This window comes from Fopius arisanus, unplaced genomic scaffold (genome assembly GCF_000806365.1).
Source record: "Fopius arisanus strain USDA-PBARC FA_bdor unplaced genomic scaffold, ASM80636v1 scaffold00029, whole genome shotgun sequence".
NCBI lineage: Eukaryota > Metazoa > Arthropoda > Insecta > Hymenoptera > Braconidae > Fopius > Fopius arisanus.
The window spans coordinates 1,293,323-1,314,490 of NW_011887768.1; the positions used below are offsets into that span (position 1 = coordinate 1,293,323).

Below are 21,168 nucleotides of genomic sequence, written 5' to 3' on the forward strand. Positions count from 1 at the left end.
AATTGTACAGTTGTCATAGAGAAATATATGTTTACAAATTCCAATAAATACCGTTTTTTTTTCTCGTGTAAAAAAATGCTTACGAGTTAGTCCACCTTAGAGTAGAATTTCGAAGTTGATGCTTCGTTGAAAATTTAAGTTTCTTTTCATTAATAGAAATTTCACAGTGGAAGATACAATTTTTTAAATCGGTAACTACTAGTCTTACCCTACAGTCATTTGACAAATAATGTCATTGTCATTTCTTTTTGTATCATTTTGTGGAATAAATAAGTGTTCACTCTTAAGTTTAGGGGATTAAATAATCGTAATTCTCGTTTTTTTTTTTGATTTAGTCGAATGAAGTATGAAGGGCGGTGGGTAAATTCGGATGGAGAGTGAAATTATGAGAATAATGAGAATTCAATGGAAAAGTGGAATGGGTATGACCGGGCAAGTGAATTCATCGAACAGAGCGTATAATACAATTAATCGAATTCATAACAAGAACAATAACAAGAGTCACCAAATCAATTTGAAAATTCAAAGATATATATAAAAAAAACTGGATTATTCTGTCCAGTGGTATTTTCCAAATGAGTTTCTACTAAAAATTATCTTTAAAGTTGTGTTTCTTCATTTTTAAAAGGGAGTCTATCTAAAACAGACCGTTGGAAATATTTTGATTGAGATTTCGTTCATTGTTTTCCATAAAAACATCTTTGAGCATAATTATTATTGTATAGGGGTTAAACCAGCGAGTGAGAGAGTTTTTTTTTAAAAAAAAACCTCCTCGTTTTATAACGAGACTAGACACAAATTTTTGGTCCAGAATGATGCGTATTTTGAGAAACTCACAATTGTCGATTTAGAATGATTTCTCTGTGTCACTTTTGACGGTGTCTAGACGATTTTGAAAGAATGATTTTGGTCCAGAGTCATGAATAATTTCGAGAGAGTCAAAGACGTCGATTCTGGTCTGCTCACCTCCGATAATTAATCATGATTCATGCGGCTGTTTTAGGCCAGGCAATTTTGGCATCGATCCGCTTGAAGGCGAATAGGCAGTGTGACATCTCCTGGGGGCATTCGTGATCCCCAAGAAGTGTTTCTGAAAGCAGAAAAATGAATAAAACAGAAATGAAAAAGTCAGTATCGTAAAGAATCCTGGAAAAGTTCTTCAGCGCGTGTTTTTGAATGGAAATTATCCATCCCAAGTTGAAGAAGTTGCCTGCATTTCAGTCGTGATAACTCTGAAGAATTATAAAACTTGTGTATTCAAAGGGGAGAGAACTTTTTTCCTCATTTTCAATACTTAATTCCGTCCCTCCAGGTTTTTTAATTACAGACCAGATTAATATTATCTTCTAATTAGAATTTTAATAGATTCTTTATTACCTTCTCCCTGAATTAATTTGAAGAGACCATAATCTTGGGGATTAGTGCATCGTATTTTATGCGCAAGAATACGGCAAATATCACGTGTATTCATATTTGGTCTTACAGGCAGTGTTCGTGTGTTCAGAGAGCCATGGAGCTCATCGGGTATTAGAACTCTAAGTACAGAAGAACGACAGTCAGGACTTAAGGTTAGACCCTGCAACAGAAGCAAATAAAATTCAAATTATTTTCCAAGATCTTGAGAGAACGAAGAAGCGAGTGAAATTTTTCCGTGAACCTTTCCTCCTCTTGCTCCATTCTGGAATTTCACTCTACAAAAAATTTCCAGTGAAAAATTCCACTACATCTTCAACATTCGGCGATATTTTCAAAATTTCATATTGAGTTATTGAATTTACAGTGAACATGATTAAAAAAAAGGCGAAATGCGTGGTAAGTGAAATAAAATAAATCTATAACTCACGTTATTCGTTGACATTGTTGCTTGACTATTCTTGAATGTCTTTAGCACATGCACAGCACTGGATAATGTAGTCAGATAATAACCGCCTTCCCCAGTCAAAAGAGACGGATGGAGGAGACCCCACATGAATTCCGCTTCAATTTCCGCATCCACCACTTTACCTCGCACCAGGACCCACACGAGAAGTGGCAATAGATCATCAGCACCCAGTGTCACATGTCTATCCGAATTAGCATCTTTTACGGAATTAAATATTGCCGATATCGCCGATAATAGATTCTCCAATTTCTCCAGGGGTGAATCCGAGTACCGCAGGTGCTCTATGTATTTCAGGATTAAACTCAGGCTTGCGTCAGATGGTGGAGTTATCGTTCCCTAAAATACGATATCAATTAAATTTCCTAATCCCCCCGACCTCACTCCCCCGGAAATAATTATATTTTATTATTCATTATTTCTAGATTTTTTTTAATTCCAAAAAAATAATGACGCAATTCCAATTAATAAATTTGAAGGAGTGAATTTGAAAAACTTGGTGATGATTTTAATTAAGATGAAAAACTTGGTACTCACTCTAACACCAAATTCCTGAATATGCTTTCCCTGGGCAAATTGTATGCTCTCAACAAGTGTCTTGAGAGATCCAGTTGCTCCGTAATGATCGACGAAAAGTTTATAAACATGTTCCCGAAGAGGTCTTACAACGAGTCTCATCATGACACCCTCGAGAATGGCGTCCAAATTGAGAAACTCGTTAGGCTTTAGTTTGAGCCTCTCCTTCTCAACTTCCCTCTCGAACTCTCTCTCACCATGTTTCACCAGATAATTCTTCATACCCGACATAAATTGACGGATATTCCTCATGACAATATTGGGACTTGCTTCTTTACCCTCCATCGTGCATTGAATGAAATTATCGATATTCTGGGAAAATGTTGTTGTCTTGTCAGCGGCGAGCAAAAGTGCATAGGCTCTTATGCTTGTACCGATACCACCTGCGTCCCGATTCTTGAGTGCTTGTAGTCTTGGTGGTGCTATTGATAGAAAAAGATAAGAGGAAATAAAATTTTAAATTCATCGTCTGAGAGTTTTTTTATCCGGAGGAAGGTAAAGTGGTGGAAGCTGAGTGCTTTATGTCACTGTGTCGACTGGGGCGGAAGGATGATGATAATCTACTCAGGCTTAATGCTTTTTCAAATAGATTAGTCTCAGTGAACTCGCGATATTCGTACTGACACCGATAAGACAATTCCCTCTGAAAACTACCGCTCCGTCTAATTTATATGAACTTCTGGGGCAATCCGACGTAATAAATGGATCTAATAAAAAATTCAACAATGAGTGTTGAAATTTATTCTCTAACTCGTGTTGCATTTTATTTGCGGGGAGAATGTAAACATCCTCGGAGTAATAAAAATATTGATGGACTAGCAGTTTATGACGCCGTAATTTTCACAATGCAATGAATAGATAAGGAGTATTTTATCACAACGACTTGGTCTTTCGTTTCCAATATTAATTTCAATACACGAACACTATAAATTTATTTCATCTCCGCGAAAAAGGATAAATTCTCTGTATTCTCCTCAAAAAATCACGTACTTCAATGATCATTCGATTTCTTACATTTCAAAAGACCTACACCTCTCTGGATTTTCCTGTAGAAAGCCCTGAGCCACACTCCAATTTTTTTAAACATATTTATTTACTCAATTTTTGCACTTCAAAAGGAAATAAATTGGGACTCTTGTCATCGTAACGAAAGACAATTAAATTTTTATGATTATACGAAGAGAATTTGAATTCCAGTCGGAATGATAATGATTCGACGACATGATGCGTTGTCTGACTAGGGGCTCTGGCAGTTCAGAGCTCCAATGATTCTGAATTTATTCAGGGTGGGGATAAGCTGAAGCGCGTGCTAATCTCGAATAAACAAATCACACCATTGTCTTTCTGATATGTTCACTGATGATTCAATAATAATAGAGAGGAGCCATTTCATTGGTACTCACCCAGCAGTGGATCCAGACGATTTTTAAAGGTGACATTACGATTTATTCTCTCGTGATCGCTCTCATCTGTGTCCACTGTCTCCGAGTCAAGGGGATAGTAACTGTCCGATAATTCATTCTCATTTACTCGACGTTTCTCAACGTTGTCGTAGGAGGAATTTCTGTCACTGTGAATCGATTTCATCGTGTCCGTGGATTTGAATAACTCTGGGTATCTGCAATAATTATCATCGAAAGATTTTCATTATTTAATTGTTTTATTCCCCCGGAAATAATTTAAATTCAATTCAGAATTATTGAGAGTTATCGTTGAACAAGTGAAAAATCAGCGCTCAGGCTGATGACAAACAATTTCTGGTCCAGCGATTACATAAAAAATAAATCATTCTCCAAGGAGAATTAAGAATCGTATTTAAATCGATTTCCAATGCCCGGGAAAATTTAATAGATCGTATTTGAATAATTTAATGAATTTACCTTTGAAAAATGATACTCTGGACATTAACACTGCTCTGTCCCCTGAACGCTTCATCCCTGGGAAATTTCCTGACAGCAATATCCGCAGAGGTTTCAGATCCACACTCGAAATCGGTATCATTCTCAGTTTTTCCAGTGCTGGACTCATCGACATCCTCAGTATCATTTTCCTCCTTGCTCCTGTATTTTTTATGTACAATATCATTAAATTTCTCCTCGCCATTGATCTCCTTGACATCTCCATTGGCCTCTTCGTCCTCATTTCCAATGAATTCCCAACTGGAGTCAACAGGCCAGGAAGCATCAGTGGACATTTTGGCTCTGACCTTGGGTGGTTGAACGGGTTTTGCCCTGTTGGGTACTTTTTTCTCCTTGGCAGCGAATCTCTTCGCCAAATTATCGACTGACGATGAGATCAGTGGTATCTTGTCTTCTGTCTCTTCGCACTGGGACCAATCAGTCGGGTGCATCTGGATACTGTTTGCTGTTGGAGTTTGAAACCATCCGGGCTCGCTGTGACGATATTTACTTGATAAACACGAACTCTTGTGACGTCTTCGTGTTACTAAGCCCTTTTCTCCTTGTTGAATTGCATCAGCTGGCTCAGCGTAAAAAGGACTGCTCAATTTTGATTCAGGTGTCATTGGACTGTTGCTCTCTGATTTTGTGGACATCATTTTTGTTTTTGATGCACTGTTGTTTGCGCTGTTCAGGGAATTTGCTGAGCAAACACGGGAGAGAAGATCCGGTCGGCGCGGAACGATTGAATCATCGGGAGATGTTGAACCTGGAATTAATACGTGATTTATTTAATTGATGGTAATTATTATTTATTTGAGGGGAGAGAAGGCCATATATTTCTACAGTTTAGTTCATACGGTACTGTGAAGGTACTTGATATTCTCAATAAGGAAATGGTGAGCTGAGATAAGTCGTATGGGTTCTCTGTCATTCTTATCCCGGTTTACCAACCTATTGGCTTGTTCATGTAGTAGCAATAACCGTAAATTTACAATAGTGTTCTCAATTCCGGAAAAACAATACTGTGCTCCTGATATTCATGATCTCGATATTTTAGTGGAAGTTGAGTGAACAACTTTGTGGTTGCAGTCCTGATTTAAAACAGCAATAAATACAACTCTCTAGTAGGAATAAAAAATGGATTGTATTCTCAACGATTTCTATCAACCAGATCTTTGAAAAAATCATTTTTCTGAATAAAAAAATTCGAATCGCTCAGAAAGAAAATTATTATCTAGTTTTATTACGAGTAGTAAACGCAACAGCCATTTTATTTCTCAATTTTATCCCTTACATGTCAGGAAAATTTTATATGGAAATGTAAACACCCCAGAAATTTTATCTCGAAAGTTCTGAGATATTTTTTGAAGTTTTATGTTGAAGTAAAATTTTCAGACCGTTAAAAAATCTCTCCAACATACCTCTGGGGCTCTTATTCTCCACACTAGGTTTAAAACTACTGAACTCAGGACTAGTGATCTCCATATAACTGAGTTTCTCCCTGGACCTATCCGCCCTATCACCCCTCAACAGCATGAGTCGATCCCCACTCAAGGATTCCCTAACACCGCTATCAGAGGGGCTGAAAACCCTCGATTCAGGACTCCAACAGCTCGAGTTAACGGACCTCTCATTAGTCCCCCATATGTCCTCATAATCCGAGACCTTGTCCCCCGGTGAGCTTCGACAGTAAGACTCAAGTATATCAGACTCCTGATAATGCTGTGAATTTTTCCTAGCCTCACGATCCCTTCTGCGTCGTGATTTACTAGTTGACGATGGTGTAGCTGGTGACATCAAATTGGGAGTTTTTTTCTCATTACTGACTAGTTTTGACGTCGGTGATATAACCGGTGACTTGTGATTCCTGCCAATGTGATTTGGTTTACTGCTCTTATCCCCATTATCCGAATAATGTGTCCCATTATTCTGATTGACATTCAGCGTTATGACTGTTGTTGTCGTAACAGTGACATTACTTTGGCTCTGACTTACACTGGGCTTTGCCCATCTCGGTGGAGGGGGTGGTGGTGTTTTCGTCGGTTGACTGTTAACGACCTCCTGATTGCCAAGAACGATTGTCTTAATGTCGAGATCTTTGGGTCCAGTTGGATCGTTCAAATTCGCCTGGATACTGGAGTCTATCGTTGATTTTGAATCTGTTGGGATGAGTACGTTGTTTTCCACGTTGTGAACAACTGGTGAACGACGTCGTACACTTTGCACTAGGTTTGGTGAGATTAGCTTGTGGCAATTCTTGTCCGTTGAGAGGATTACCTCCAGCTGGGACTTTTTAGTCTCTAGGGGCTCGTTTAGGTGGGTCAAGTTGAGGGTGTTTGGGGGTGTTGGACGAGGCTGACGAGGGAGAGAACCCAGTGTGCACGTTCGCAGTGATGAGATGCTCGCTGAAAGTTGAGGGGGAGTTATTCAGATGTTTGGATTGAGTGGTAGAGTTTATGGGGATAGATGAATCAGATGTAGTAAGTCGTGAGCAAATACTGAGAACGAGTCAATTCTTCATATCTTGGCAAATATTTACTTCTCGTGGGGGTGAATTTTACGGCGCATTCAGACGTTTCAGCAAAGCACTTCAATTGTTCAGAGTTATTTCACTCACCAGCTGCTGATTAATACCGATATCACCGTCAAACTTTCGTGATTCAAAAAAATTATTCAAATTACTCAATAAATATATCCCGTAAAAAAATTTTTTTTTCAATTTTTTCTTGAGAAAACAGAAAAAAAATGATACTCTCCATTTTTTATCGGGAGCTATTGATAAATCTTACTTGAGTCATGAGCAGATATGGGCACGAGGTTCAGCACAATATTTTTTCCATTGCTGTGTCCATCATTTCCGGTATGAAAGCTCGTCAGACTCGATCCATTGCTGCTGGTCGTACTGCCAGCACTCTCCGGTGATTTGGGATTTGCCATGGGATATCTCCAGAACTCCTGACCCAAAAGCGCCAGAGAGGACAGCTGCTGTCTATTCTTGGCATCTCGCATTGCTCGAGGTAGAGTCAGTTGAACAGGTAACTCGTCACTGCTTGACAATAACCGAGGTGATTATTAAAGTATTTCCAAGATACTGTGAAACGTCTTCTCGAAATCGAGTGTGAATCACTCGGACTGTTGCACTATTCATGGCGATACCCAACAACGAGGGGATAATCGAAATAGATTCTCTAGGCTACCAGGAAGTTTTCCAATTCAGAGTGGTACATGACAATGCAATTTGCATCGTACTCCACAAGACTCTTGAGGAAAACAGATAGTTAGCAGTGAAATTTATGAAGGAAAAATACCCCATTAAAATATTCACGTCTAAATAAAATTCAATATAACACGCTGCATGAATCACTTCTGATGCATGAAGATAAATTTATTGGAATAATATTACTCACCAGCATTGCGCGTAATGCGCAATGAGCGAAGGAATGTTATCAAATCGATTGTCGCTGGTTTCAAGGCTCAACTTCCCTTTATTGGCTTGAATGAGGTAATGCTCGATGTATGGACCCTTACCAGAAGGGAGACGAACGGACAGTGCCATTGTGTCACTCTGACTGGACTGTCTGACAACGAAATTTCCCTCCTCCTTTCCCTGAAGAAGGTGAAATGCACCAGCTCTTTGAATCCCAGGGAGAAACCATATCGGATGAGATCTGATTATTCTCTCGATGAGAGTTATGTCACAGGCAACTTCACTTCCTGAATCTGATCGGGAAGATGAGTCAGCTGTTGATGTACCCTGGACTGATGAGCCACCTTCAGACGACAGGGACTCCGAGCTCTGGAAATATTTCATGTGATACACAGGCAGTAAGAAAAATTAATTGGGACCCTGCGTCAATTCCAAGATATCATTTCCTCATTTTATTTATTATTTATAGACTTTTCTGGACTGGTCTCCCATTCATTTGGATCATTCATCCATTGTCGAGGCTTGAAGGAACCTCAAATTTCCGTTAACCGTCTATCCACTGCAGAGTTCACCCTACCATGAGTATTGAATCTTTACCAAGGGTGCAGGGAAATATATTGACATGGCACGAGGGAAAGGGACAAGCCCTCAGGCATTTGTTCGTGATTTCCCTGTTCGGAGGGTATAACTGAGATTATATCACCTCCCAATCGGAAATACCAAACATCATTCATATCCATTGCTGAACACTCCGCAATAATTACGATTAGTGAGTTATACAGGATCGAGGGATTATTCTGTCAAAATATAAATAAATCCTTTTTTATTTATGCTAAAGTAGCGGACACTGGTTGAATAATGCATGACCAGTGATTGCCAGAATTTGAAATCGGGTTGTCACGTTTTTGTTAAACCCCATTGAAAAAAATCCCCATGACATGCCGTAATTGCAAGAGATTCCCCGTGGATCTCCCCTCAACAATGCCGAATTTGACTGATTGCGGCTTTTCCCTTCCCCATGTAACAATGAATGTACCTGATTTACATGGTGCATGTGGTTCAATTGCTGCTGCATGAGGGGATTTGGGGGTGGAGTACGAGGTGATCCATCGGTTTCCTCGACAGTTCTTCGTTGCTGCAGGTAAGGCTCCAAAAAAACATCGTTTCTGAAAAAAATAATAATCAAATAATAATAATAAGACTGCGTAAAAGTTATCGCACTTCAATTACAATGAAAATATTATTTCACGGGATCCTTCTTATTTGTTGCTTTTACTGTGGAGATTAAATTCCACACGAGCATGCGATCCATCATAAACTGACCTCGGAGTGGAACTGGTGGTTCCCATCGATCATTTATTTATTAAAAAAAAATTTATCGGAATCCCTGTTGTTGGAGGTGTTCATGTCGGTTTTTTAATTGAAATAGATCGAGTAGTTCTCGAGAGATTTTGAATTTTTACGAATTCTTGGGTGGAATTCAAAAATTCCCAGAGGATTAATTTTTTTAACAGCAAAGCAATGAGTTATTTTTTCAATTTATCATTTTATGTTGTGAAATTGGGGATAATTTAGACTTGAGATCCGAATTTCAGTGGTATTTGAACCCTCCCGACGAATCCCTTGCACTTGAGGCATCCTAAACCTTCACCTAGAATTAATTTCCCCGTTAATTTCCCCATCTCCGCGTGAATTATTCGAGTTCCATTGGAAATCTCAACCAACCAGTCTTCAAAGAATATCCGTGCAAAGAGAATAAATAATAATCATAAAAAATTTTTCTTAATTACCGATTTATCTCCGAAACCATTGATTTCCCGAGAAACAATGAAAAACCATTTTTCCTCTAAAATTGAATTCCTCAAAAAAAATTCTCTCGACATTTTCTCCCAAAACCGATAATTACCTAGATCTATCAATATTAATTAACAAAATAATAACAGTCCATTAATCAATTTCTCAAGAGCACTTCCTAAAATAATAAATAATAAAATTTCGAGAGTTTGAAGAATCATTAAATCCTGAGTGGCACATGAAAAAATCACCCCTGGAATGAATTTTCCCCTCAATTTGCCGATTGCCATTAAAAATAACTCGAGTTTCATTGAAAATGCCTCCTCCAGGGTGGGTGGAGTCTTGGATGTAGTTAAAAATTCATGGAAAAAAAGAATGTTGAAATCAATGAAAATGTATACAGAGCATTTGAGGCGAATGTTGGTGGGTGGCCACAGAGAGGGTGGTAGGTGGGTGGTGAGGGGGTGGTTTGGCAAGGGTGAAAACGCAGTGTCAAAGTGAGACAGAGAATGAACAGTGAACAGTGTGGCTTCACCAGTCTCTGAACGGGGGTTGCCATGGCAATTGGAGGTTCTCAACACGTGCTATGATATTTTCAACCGGCTATTTGCCGGCATTACCATTTCTCCACCGCAATATAACCATCGTAAAACGTAACTCAGCGTTATCTCCAATTGCTCTTACATTACTTTGTGCATGACAACAAATTCCAAACGATTCTACGGATTTTGTCAATTTTTTTTATCAATTTTTTTCTCGCCAACTCTGCATATTTCAGTGATATGGGGAAAATTTTATGGGTGACATTGGATACAGACCTCTCTTAGCTCTTTCCCGTTACTGGAGCACCAGAGGAGCGTAGAAATGAGAGAGGAAGCAGAGAGGACAGCGAAATCGAACCTCAAGAATGGATTCTTAAGTTTCACACTGGCAGTCAGAGCGAAACGAGATTGAATTACAACACAGTTGGTTGATTTTACGACATTGGCTTGTTGTGGAAAAAAAAACATATCAATTACTTGGGAATTAATTGGCTGGACTCTGGGAAAATTTTGAGAGAAATTTTCAGCCGGGAGGCGTGACATTTACTCCGGCAAATCGGGACACAAGAAGTTTCCGAAATATCTGCGAAATCAGGGGAAATTCGAACATTTTCGATATTAACTTTTTTATAGAAAAAATTGAGACCTGGAAAAAATATAATTACAAAAATTTTTGTATCTTTATCGGATTCGGAGATATTTCCAAAAGACGCGGAGAAGAAATAAGTTGATGTCTATTTCACTAATTCTGAAATCAGAAATTCATTCGATTATTTTTCTCAACAGATTTTTTTCAATCCATCGCAATTATCCAAAAACATTTCTCTAAGTTTCCGAAAAAAAAAATAAAAATAAAAAACAGAGCGAATAACTCCTAGACCTCGCGATCTCCAGAACCTGCCGGCAACCTGAAAACCCCTTGACTCTCTATTACAAACTCCAAGAGAATTATCTAATCTTTACCTTCTGACAGATATTTCAGCATAACGAGCCCTAATCCCCCGACTTGTTGCATTGCTATCCCCTGGGCTCCTGCAGAGAGTGAGAATATCTCCACCGATATTAAAAAACGGAGGAAGCATTTAAAACTCGTGAAAAAAAAAACTGATATCACCGAAAAAAAAAGCCCATAACACACAAGAAAAACGAAAAACCCGGGACTTCCCAGGAATAAAAAGATCTCGTAACAGCGACTAGACGAGAGCCCCACGTCAAACCCGTCAGCCACGATTAAAATTAGTCACTGGTGCTCCAAAAAAAAAATTCCCCAACCCCGACCCATATAATTGCATAAAAATAATTTTCAATCCAACTGTTACACTTTACTGATTACTTCATAATTTAAAAACTCCATAGACACGTGCTCAGCCGAGTAAATAATTCAAACTGACACAGATGTTCATTCAGAGAATGAGCTCTTTACCTTCAGCATCAATTCATCAACTAAAAAAATTTACTATCACAATAATTCAACGACATAATACGTGGAGTTGAATAAATAGAGCGTTCGCGAATTATCACAAGAATTCTGAGCAAGATGATGATCTGGGGTGTGATACTATCATCGTGGATGTGATCGTGGCACCGGTCGACGTCGGACTGGCTAGTGGCGGCGTCGGTCGGCGTCGTTGTACCGTGATACAGAAAAAAATAAAAAATAAAAGAGAAAAAACGGAGACGAGGTGGGACGTAACGGCGGCGGCGTCGATGACGTAGGGGGCGTCGCGACGCCCACCTACACAAGCACAGGGTTGTACTCAGAGACGAGCTATACAATATCACCCTCTGCCATTATCTGTAAATTACAGCTGCAGGGGAATGCTTCTTTTAATGAAAGTGAAGTTTTCGCTTTGACAGAGGAGAGATTAAACGCACTTCTGTCATGACAATCCATGACTGAAGTGGATGTTCATTTATCATTCATACCCATCAGGTCCTTCACTTCGTTTTTTAAATAAACCCGTTCCCTCAGTGATTTTTTTACAATGCTAAGGAATTTCTAAACTGCCTCTGTGTTTTTGGATTTTTTTTTTTCATGACGAGGTCAAGGTCATCGAGAAATTAAAGGGTCAAGGTTTTTGGGGTAGGATGATCTGGAGTGAGGGCTTTTTTTTATTTAAAAAATTGCATTGGTTGATGCAGAATTTTTTTTTTAAAGGGTTTTACGGATTGAACGCACTTTTGTGATGAAATCTATCCGGTCCAAGGGGATGTTCATTTATTATTTAGATTCATGGGGTGGAGCTGGATGGGAACTGGATATAAGTTAGAAAGAAATTGCCTGCACGTTTAATAATTCAGTGGTTGAGGTAAAACGATTTGGGTCAATGACTCCTCGATAAATGTATCGCAGTCTGAAGAAAAGGGAAAAATTCCCTGAAATATTCTCTTCAATCCGACAAAAAGCATTTTTTCTTGGGAATTTATTCTCCACAATTATTTGAATTCTTCATAATTTCATTTGACACTCGGGCTGTTTTGTTGCATAATATTAATTTTCGTCTGGAGAACTAATGGAGCACTTAGGTTTATTTTTTTAATCATCTTAACCCTCGAAATATGGTTTTCACTGGCTTTTCCCAACCCTTATCCTTTCAACCTTGTCCTACCCCCGCCATATCCATTAAGTTGCATATGCGTACCAGCCTAAGGGCTAAAACCACATTTAAGTGCCTCAACTTGACAAAGTACACCATACCTTGTTGAGAGAATGACGTTAATAAAGATCCTCCACCATTTTCAATTAACCACTTTCCAAAATATAAAAAATCCCACAACATGACCCACGAAAAAAGTAAAACTATCCCCAACCATTATTTTCCACATTAATAATTTACCAAACAACATCAATAAATTGTCACCAGTCCATCCAATCAAATTCATTCAATATAACAAATTAAAAAAATCAAACGCAATCGAGGGAGTGGATAAAAAAAAATTCCAGTGGTTTTCCAAAAGTTTCTGTAGAAATTATTACTCTGGAATTCAAATGGCAAGTGAAGAAATGCAATAAATTAAAAGTCTGGTCGCCTCTAATTACAGCAAAGTACCAAACAATTCATGGAAATGGCCATTCCCACCGAAACCTCAACAATGTAGAATTATTTAAAGGTACACCTGCCCTCGAGGTCTAAACAAAAATACGTAAAAATTCTCCCCGTTTATTTTCTCCTGTCACTATTGATTTTTTTTTTTACATACTTCCGGTGTTTTTCGTGTGGTACACCAATTTGTTATTCCACCCTAGAAGACATGTAGGGCAAGTAGAAAAAGTGGCTCGATATATCAGACAACTTTTTTCTCTCCACCACCCGCGTTATTTCTTCATCTCTTCGATCACCAAAGGCTCAACTTTGATGATTTAAGGATCCAATAAGCGATATAATAAACGCTCATTCCCGGATTTTAATTAAACCCTCTTGTTGCGATGATTCATCTTCAGCACTAATAACCCGTAAAAATGAGACGGGGATGATAAATTTCATCGGGGGTGGGAACAAATTTATATGTAAAGCGAGGTACAACAAAACAACATGTAAAAAGTGGTGGGAAAAAGTTGGAAAAAAGCACGGGGGTCGTGTTTATTCGTGATGGTGTGTGTGAGTCAACGAAAATTCTTGTCCTTTCTATATTTAGAGCTCATATTTTGTCGGCTGGAAGTCTCTCGAGGGCAACTACAACGCGAAAAGGCATACAGCGTTTTGGTTAATAGCAGGGAGGAGAGAGGGGTGAATTTCATCTCTGGGAAATGAAAAAAAAAAAAAAAACATAATAACAATGGCATGCCCTTCCTACTTTGCGTAAGATGTTGAGACTCTATCACATAAATCCGCACTTTTTCTCCGGGAAATTCATACCCCTCTCACATTTTGGGGTGGAAGAAACTACTCAGGTAAATAATGAAAAACGAAGAGTCATTCGGATATTTCCAGGAGTTTTTTCATTTCCTGGGGTGAGGGGTAAGTGGAAAGTTTTACTTTTGGGGAGACAATTCGGATGGAGTCATTACTGGAGTAATGGCAGTTCTTTTTTTTTTTTCTGTTGCGGAATTACATTTTCGGAATGGAGTTGGAATGTTTTAGGTATCGATCATTGGGAATAATCCTGACATCCCTTCGCTTCATAAAGGCACTTGTTCTCGAGGACATAATTCAAGGGGCACAGGACAATTTAATCAGATTTAATCCTCGGGTATAAGTCATTCCAGCGATTATTTCGGGGTATGAATGGAGCAGATTCCACAATTATTTTTTGAATAATCACTCGAGGATTCAGTAAGAAGAATTTGATGAGGATAACGGGAATAATTCTCCCAAAATCAATATTTATTTCAAATAAATTGCAATTAGCAATTATATCCATTTCATCACCAAAATCATTACCCGATAATGATAATAATATTTTTTTTTGGGAGAGCCATTTATTTATGCGCGAAAAGTAATAACGAAAAATCCAATTTTCCCCGAAATTCTCCTAACGATAAAAAAATTACATAAACGAGAATTGGTGACGGGATAGTCGAGAGAAAAATTAGGGGATCCTTCCTAAAACTAGAAATCATGACCCATAAGAGAAAAAAAAAATTGGTTTATTTAGTGTTAAATGGTTTATAGCGCATTGACGGGGTGAAATGAGATTTTTTTTTATGATTCATCGGAGGAAAGGCTGACACTTTGATTTTTCTCATATACGATAACGCGACAACAATAAAAGGGAATGTTGAAATGGGCCCTGAAAGCAGTTGAAGCGTTACGGAGATAAGTTGAAACAGTGTCTTCTGTGTGAAGGCAACCCCCGGTTAAACTTTGGAGGGAAAATGGGGAAATGGTATTCCTCCCTCAGTGTTTCATGCTCTTATGATTGCGGGGGCCATTGAGGGACCGTCTACTACCTTATATTTTCATCCCTCGAGAGGGATATTGTATTCAGTCGGGGTGCCGAGGCTTTTTTTTCTCTTTTACCTTTTTTTTTTATGAATCCCGGGCTATTATTTATAAAGGCGCATTCACCCGCGGACATTGATTTGAATTAATGTCTGGGGATTTTTGAGATTCTTTCTTTCAATCGAAAATTCGGGATGACTGATACGATTTATTCTGGATATTCAATTTAGGGATTATTCAGATGAATCGATGGGCGGTGAAAATTTTTTGAAATATTCATTCAATTTTATTTTTCGGATGAGAATGGAACGCCTGATATTTACCATTTTTTATTCAATAAATAAAATCCTGGGACTGGGAAATTATTGTTATATAATAATCAATAATTGCTGCGGCTTTCTTTTTTAGTTTTAAAGTTTCGAATAAAAATTTGATTAACAGATATAATTGAAAATAAAATTGCAGATTTAATTAAGAGAAGAAAATTTAAACTTCCTTTCAACCGCGATTGATTTATTTCGGTTCGCCACATCAATTTAATTTCAGTTATTAAATTCATCGAATCTGTCGGATATTGAAGATTTAAATTAAATACTCAAATTCGCAGGGGGAATATCAATGGATTAATGGCGTGAGGATAATTTGAATAGAATTTTTTATGAATTCAATTTCGATAGAAAATATTCGCGTGATAGAATTGTCCTGCGGCGATTGCACGAGATTTCATGATTGAAATGAAAAGAAATGGAGAAATTGAGTTGTTTGCGTGAGAGGAGGAAAATCACTGAATGTAAACACAGCATGCGAAGATCAAGGAAGTCTTCCGATTCCGTTTGATACTGAGGAGCTTCCCCTGCTCCATTAGCTCCCAACGTACTATGATAAATAGATTTTCCCAGTGAGATTGAAACAGCTCGAAAGAACGATTTATCCGACGATCAAATTTCCGAAGAATCTCGACATCCAAAAAAATTCTTTGGTACCTGCATATTTATTTAATAAATAATATCCCATTAATCTTCATTTAATTAATTGCATTCAACAACTGAACAATTTATTTTTATTCACAAAATAATTTTAGGATAGAGTGAGCGACGAAGCGAAAGAAATGAGAGCGAAATGAATTTTTTCCAGCGATTTTTCATGAAATTTTCCCTAAACCTCACGAAAATGGTTGACATTTTCAATTTGGGGGAATTTTTTCCCGGGAATAGCCCTCTGGTTCCCCGGAATTTCATCCCTTTCCAATTGCCGACGAGATAAATCGCCAGAATGAGTAATCTCATGCATCCAGAAAGAAAAAAAAAAGGACAAGGAATTTTAATAAAACGTGATATGAATCCTGGTGGCTCTCACAAAGGGTCAGTGTAAATTTTCCACGTTCGTTTACGCTGTACAATTATTAGATATTTTCTCCAATGAAAAACACCAATTACGAGCACGTGGTGTACTATTACCCCTCATGTACAGAATTTATTTATGCGTAATCATTGAGCACTTGCGCGTGACTCGAAACCATAGCACCAGTTGCCAGCTGTTCGTTGATTTCGTGCAATAGTTTGTCGCTCGGTTTATAAAATATCTCCCCCACCTTCAATCCTATCTGGTTAAATTAACCACTCTGTATACGTAATAGTTGGGGGAACGTAAACTCACCTTTTGAAACGATCTGTCGGGCTACTGCAGAGCTCACTTAGCATACAGTCCAAATCACTCGCGAGGGAATTTAATAACTGAAATGGAAAATTATGGAAATTCATCAAATTCATCTGATTGGATTTTTATTCTAATTTTTTTATTGCAGCCTCTCTAACCCGAGAAATTGTCATTCCACGAGATCATCTGAATTCCCAGATGATTATAATTAAATTCAATTATCAATAAATAAAAAATTCCGGGCAATTAATGATTGAGTCCTGGATATTAGCAATTGAAAAAATAATTTCTGCGGATGGAATTGAAATTGAATCGACAATTGGATTTTCTGATTACTAAAAAGTGAATGGAGTAAAAATAATTATTGGGTTTATTTTTACGGATTTACATTAATTTCGGGAATTATCGGAATTATTGTCTGGATAGAGATTTTTCGGTTGATTGAAAATGCCGGTGTAGTAAAAATCGATAGCTTATTTGTCTCGTACGACAGGGGCTTCTCTTAATTGAAAAAAATCCTTGATGAAAACTTACAATCAAGTAGCTCGAGGCATTGCTACCAATCGATTCCCTCTTTTTCTGATTTTGTGAGAGACAATCCTTGTTACCAACTTGTGACATTATCGTATGACTCTCATGTTAGTCATCCCACGTTCTTGAACCGATGACAGATCATTGGTTAATCATGCCGACCAGCATCTCTGCAATTAAACAAAAAAATGAGATTAATATTGAGGGATGTGAGTGGATTGCAAAAGTTTTTTCATTAATTTCATACATGTGGCTTTGTGGTCAAGTATAATCGAGTTTTAATGACAGTCTCGGCTTGTGGCTGAGAGCATTAGTGGCTTCCGGTCCACGTGCCCTATGTATTAGACGACGAATAAAATAAACAGCATTTTTTAATACCAACAAATTCAATCGGATTTCGAGATAAAAAATACCGCGTGGTGATGCAATTATTTTTACTCATGCGAGATTTTTTTTTCGCTTCCATAAAACCTGGAAAATGGAGTTCGAATCGAGTGGAACACTTAATTAACATTTAATTAACATTTTATTTATGTCAGAGAAAGTGTTGTAAATTAATTCACTGGCGCATTTGGTCTCGTAAAAATTATTTCATTATATCGAATGAAGGGTGAAAGGGTGAAGGGTGAAATGAAATCGATTTGGTGATTTGTTGCAAATTTTTTTCACAAGGTCACCAGGAAAATTGCGTCGAAGATTTTATTTTCCCTGAGATTATGTCTTTCAGATGTCTTTCAGACTATCCACATAATACTGGGTAATGCACGAAATGTTTCTCATTGCACAACATGTATAAGTGATTGAAGATAATGAGTTACCTTTTTCTAATTGAGAGTTTGATACACCATTTGTCTGTGGAAAGCACCTGTAATTTTGGTGGGCTGTTCACCGGCATTTCCGTCGAATTAAATGGAGTATATAAGCGATTTTTTTCATTTATTTCGCAGTTTTCCGCGATACGGAGTTCTCGCGAAATTTCGTGATTACAAATTCAAAATTTAACCGAGGAATCGACAGGTACCGACGTCAAAATGAAAAGTGGCATTTTCCTTGGATTAGCGATATTCTTTGTTGCTCAGAATTATCAAAATGCCGAGGCTGTGAGTATTGTTTAATAATTTTTACAAGAGCATAAATTTAATGTCTCCATTTGCGAATATTTTGAACGTTCGGATCTGAATTTTAGATTCTGATAGAATTATTATAAATATAATAAGCAGTTATTGGTAATTATATTTAATGATTTCACTTGAAGAAAATGACAATTCCGCAAGTAACAAACATGTTGGTACCGATGAGGAAGACGTGTACGCAAAAAATAGGGGTTGCTCCAGGTGAGTAGAGAGTGCATTAATTGGGATTGCCTCAAGAGAATTGTAAAAAAAAATTATTACAGAATTGATCGATGCCCCCAAGACTGGCCCAATGCCCGACGATCCGACATTGAAATGTTACTATGCTTGCCTTCTAAAGATGATAAAAGTCGTAAGTTTGAATTATCATCCAAATTCCTTCATCTCATTACATTTCATCTCCTGATTTTTTTCCGTAAAATCATGTTGACATTTTTTTTCAGGTGACGAAAGAGGGTCTTCCCAATTATGAAAGCATGTTGAAACAAATGGACATTATGCTACCAGCGGATGATACAACAGCACGATTGAAAGAAGTCATAAATATATGTGCACCTCAAGGTATTTATAAAAATATAATAACAGATCCTTCGAAAGAAAGCGAATAAAACAAGTTGAGAGAAATTTGAGTGAAGTGAACGGCTTCAATAATTGTTTAAAAACGCGAGGTGGAGGCGCGGCCATTTGCAAAATCAGTTGAGCCGGAGGGAGGGGATGACGAGCAAATGGCGGCGTGCAAATCGTTCAGCCATTGTGACAAAAAAATTTGTACATGCGGATAACTTCAGAGATATCCCTCAAAAGGGAGGGGAATTTGAATAATTGGATAATTGTGATATGTTGACTTGGCTCTTCTGACATGAATTATTCATTTCCGCAGTCACAATTAGTTCTGTAAATCTTGTTACTGGCGGGAGGAATATCGGAGGTATTCGAAGGTTATGTTTAAAATAAAAAACGTAAAATATATTTTACTTTGCAGTAACGAGTACTGAAGCCTGCGATGGAACCTGGCAGTTTATTAAATGTTTCTACGAGACGGATAAAAATGCAAGTTTATGTGGCATTTACCATGTGTAATGTAAACACTGGGGATTTTCTAGAGTTGATGTGATGTACCAATTTCTTTGCAGGTCTGCTTTTTCCCATAGAGAACCCAAAGTTCACTGGAAACTTTTTCGTAATCGATCCGTGCACCAACCGGGCGTAACATCAACGTGAATATAAAATGTACCAACTAGGATGGAAAATAAAAAGAAATCATTTTTCAAATGTCCATAGAGATTCAATCGTTTTTTATCATAACGCAGACCAATATTCGTCGATTGACCAATTTTTTTCTATTCTCAAATTAATTTTAGGACAGAGGAAATAAAAAAATACGAAATTAAAGAGAAAATTCAACGAAATGTTATTTCACGAATTAAAATATTGTAATAAAGCATTATAAAAATAATGGAGTAGTCTCCATTGATTCGATTAGATTATTCTCTTTCCTCATTTCTTTAGATAGAAATTTTCTATCGATTTTATTGAATTGATTTATTCGAAATTCCGGTCAGGCGTTGAGGTGGAAAATGATTACATGATTCGTTGGTGTCTGCCATTAATTGGAATTTGCCGTTAATTATGCAGTGCTGTCTGAAACAACGCAGTGTTGAAGGCAAATCGTTATCACATGAAATTATCAAGGAAGTGCTTCCTGTCGTGCTAGAAAAACACGGGATCACGGTGGAAAAACTGAAATTGTCATCTGTCGGGTGTTATTCCAGTATAAATATGAATTGTTTGGAAAAACACCAGTCAATTCTGGTAATAACCACCTGGAGCGGACACATTGTTCAATATTCATTCAGCATGAGAAGTGGAGTGTTCTTGGTTGCTCTTGTAGGGGCTTTCGCTGTCGTTGTGAGTCGAAAGTTTCTTCAGTTATCGATTACCGTTACATCGTAGGGGAATTGTTCATCGGAAGTGGTGGAGAGAGGATGAATTTGAGGATATCCAAGTACTCTTACTCTGGTAGTTGAACATTTAATGGTTTTATTATTCAAACTGGTAAAAGGTCTTGAGTACTTTGTCATTTTTTAACTTTAAGACACATTTCAGTTATCGGATATTAACTCTGGAAATAAATCCATGAAATATCCGGTAAAATATACGAGAGAATGAAAGATAGAAATTGACAATTGGTTTTTTTTTGTATTTATTGGGGGAATGAGATTAGGAGAATGAAAATTAATTGAGGTTTCATCTCGCGAGTGGCGGGGAATATTTTGGAAATTTTTTCATTCGGAGAAATTCAATGAAAATGGAATTGCAAGTGAGAGAATTTCTTGGATGTCCTTAATTCCTCATTATTGAAACGATATTCTGGAAGTGAAGTGGCAGAGGGTAACGAGTTGATTCAGCGAATCTGAGGAAAATTTTTCGTAGACGTCTTCAGAAAAAAAAGTGGCCATTCCTTTGTGATTCCGAGATATTCTCCCCAAAAACTCAATTAACAGTCGAGTCCTGTTACCCTCTATCCCTTCAATACTGATTTCATCCCCTAGGAAATTAAATAGTAGTTAGAAGAATAAATAAATCGGCGTGTCGAGAGTTCAGTGGCTAAATGGTGAAGCAAGAGATGAATCATCTTAGCTGGACGTCTATTTTTCACTCGATATCTTGAAATTCGTAAAATATTTTTATCGGACCGGATTCCAAGAAAATTAGACGGAACTGTCATGCTCTCCTGATATTTTTTCAAAAATTTTGAATTTGAAAATTTCAGTGAGTACCTCCTCGGATCTCCTGTTCTCCTGATACTTTTTCAAAAATTTCGCATTTTCCAATTTCAGTGAATA

General features: G+C 37.6%; 3 protein-coding genes across 4 annotated transcripts in view; 2 read left to right on the forward strand and 1 right to left on the reverse strand.

Annotated features, from left to right (window-relative positions):
- Positions 1-256: 256 nt before the first annotated feature.
- On the reverse strand, positions 257-18,052 carry spri (sprint). Of its 2 annotated transcripts, XM_011302897.1 has the most exons (12): positions 17,193-18,052; positions 16,659-16,735; positions 8,820-8,949; positions 7,764-8,152; positions 7,146-7,402; positions 5,778-6,761; positions 4,336-5,122; positions 3,859-4,073; positions 2,417-2,877; positions 1,844-2,218; positions 1,378-1,576; positions 257-1,090 (listed from the first exon to the last, which is right to left on the reverse strand). In XM_011302897.1, the coding sequence occupies exons 1-12, from the start codon at positions 17,277-17,279 to the stop codon at positions 987-989; spliced, it is 4,065 nt and encodes a 1,354-aa protein (XP_011301199.1). In that variant the 5' UTR covers positions 17,280-18,052; the 3' UTR covers positions 257-986. The 2 variants fall into 2 exon arrangements, with proteins under 2 accessions (XP_011301199.1, XP_011301200.1); XM_011302898.1 differs by lacking the exons at positions 16,659-16,735; positions 17,193-18,052 and adding an exon at positions 11,083-11,536.
- Positions 18,053-18,135: 83 nt separating this feature from the next.
- Positions 18,136-19,604, forward strand: LOC105265425 (general odorant-binding protein 69a). Its single transcript, XM_011302896.1, has 6 exons — positions 18,136-18,289; positions 18,445-18,523; positions 18,586-18,674; positions 18,766-18,883; positions 19,305-19,372; positions 19,456-19,604. Exons 1-6 carry the CDS (start codon positions 18,221-18,223, stop codon positions 19,471-19,473), a joined length of 441 nt encoding a protein of 146 aa, XP_011301198.1. The 5' UTR covers positions 18,136-18,220; the 3' UTR covers positions 19,474-19,604.
- A 514-nt stretch (positions 19,605-20,118) lies between these two features.
- Positions 20,119-21,168, forward strand: part of LOC105265427 (uncharacterized) — a 4,054-nt gene continuing 3,004 nt past the window's right edge. Inside the window, exon 1 of the mRNA XM_011302899.1 lies at positions 20,119-20,230. Within this exon, the coding sequence (XP_011301201.1) occupies positions 20,180-20,230 (51 nt within the window). The 5' untranslated portion in view covers positions 20,119-20,179. The remainder of the gene's footprint in view (positions 20,231-21,168) is intronic.

Coding starts and splice junctions, on each gene's coding strand:
- spri (XM_011302897.1), bottom strand. CDS start 17,279: ATGTCACAAGTTGGTAACAAGGATTGTCTCTCACAAAATCAGAAAAAG. Junction 8,153..8,819: donor ACATGCACCATGTAAATCAG/GTACATTCATTG, acceptor AAATATTTCCAG/AGCTCGGAGTCCCTGTCGTC. Junction 6,762..7,145: donor CATATCTGCTCATGACTCAA/GTAAGATTTATC, acceptor CTCAACTTTCAG/CGAGCATCTCATCACTGCGA.
- LOC105265425 (XM_011302896.1), top strand. CDS start 18,221: ATGAAAAGTGGCATTTTCCTTGGATTAGCGATATTCTTTGTTGCTCAG. Junction 18,675..18,765: donor TTCTAAAGATGATAAAAGTC/GTAAGTTTGAAT, acceptor ATTTTTTTTCAG/GTGACGAAAGAGGGTCTTCC. Junction 18,884..19,304: donor AAATATATGTGCACCTCAAG/GTATTTATAAAA, acceptor TTTACTTTGCAG/TAACGAGTACTGAAGCCTGC.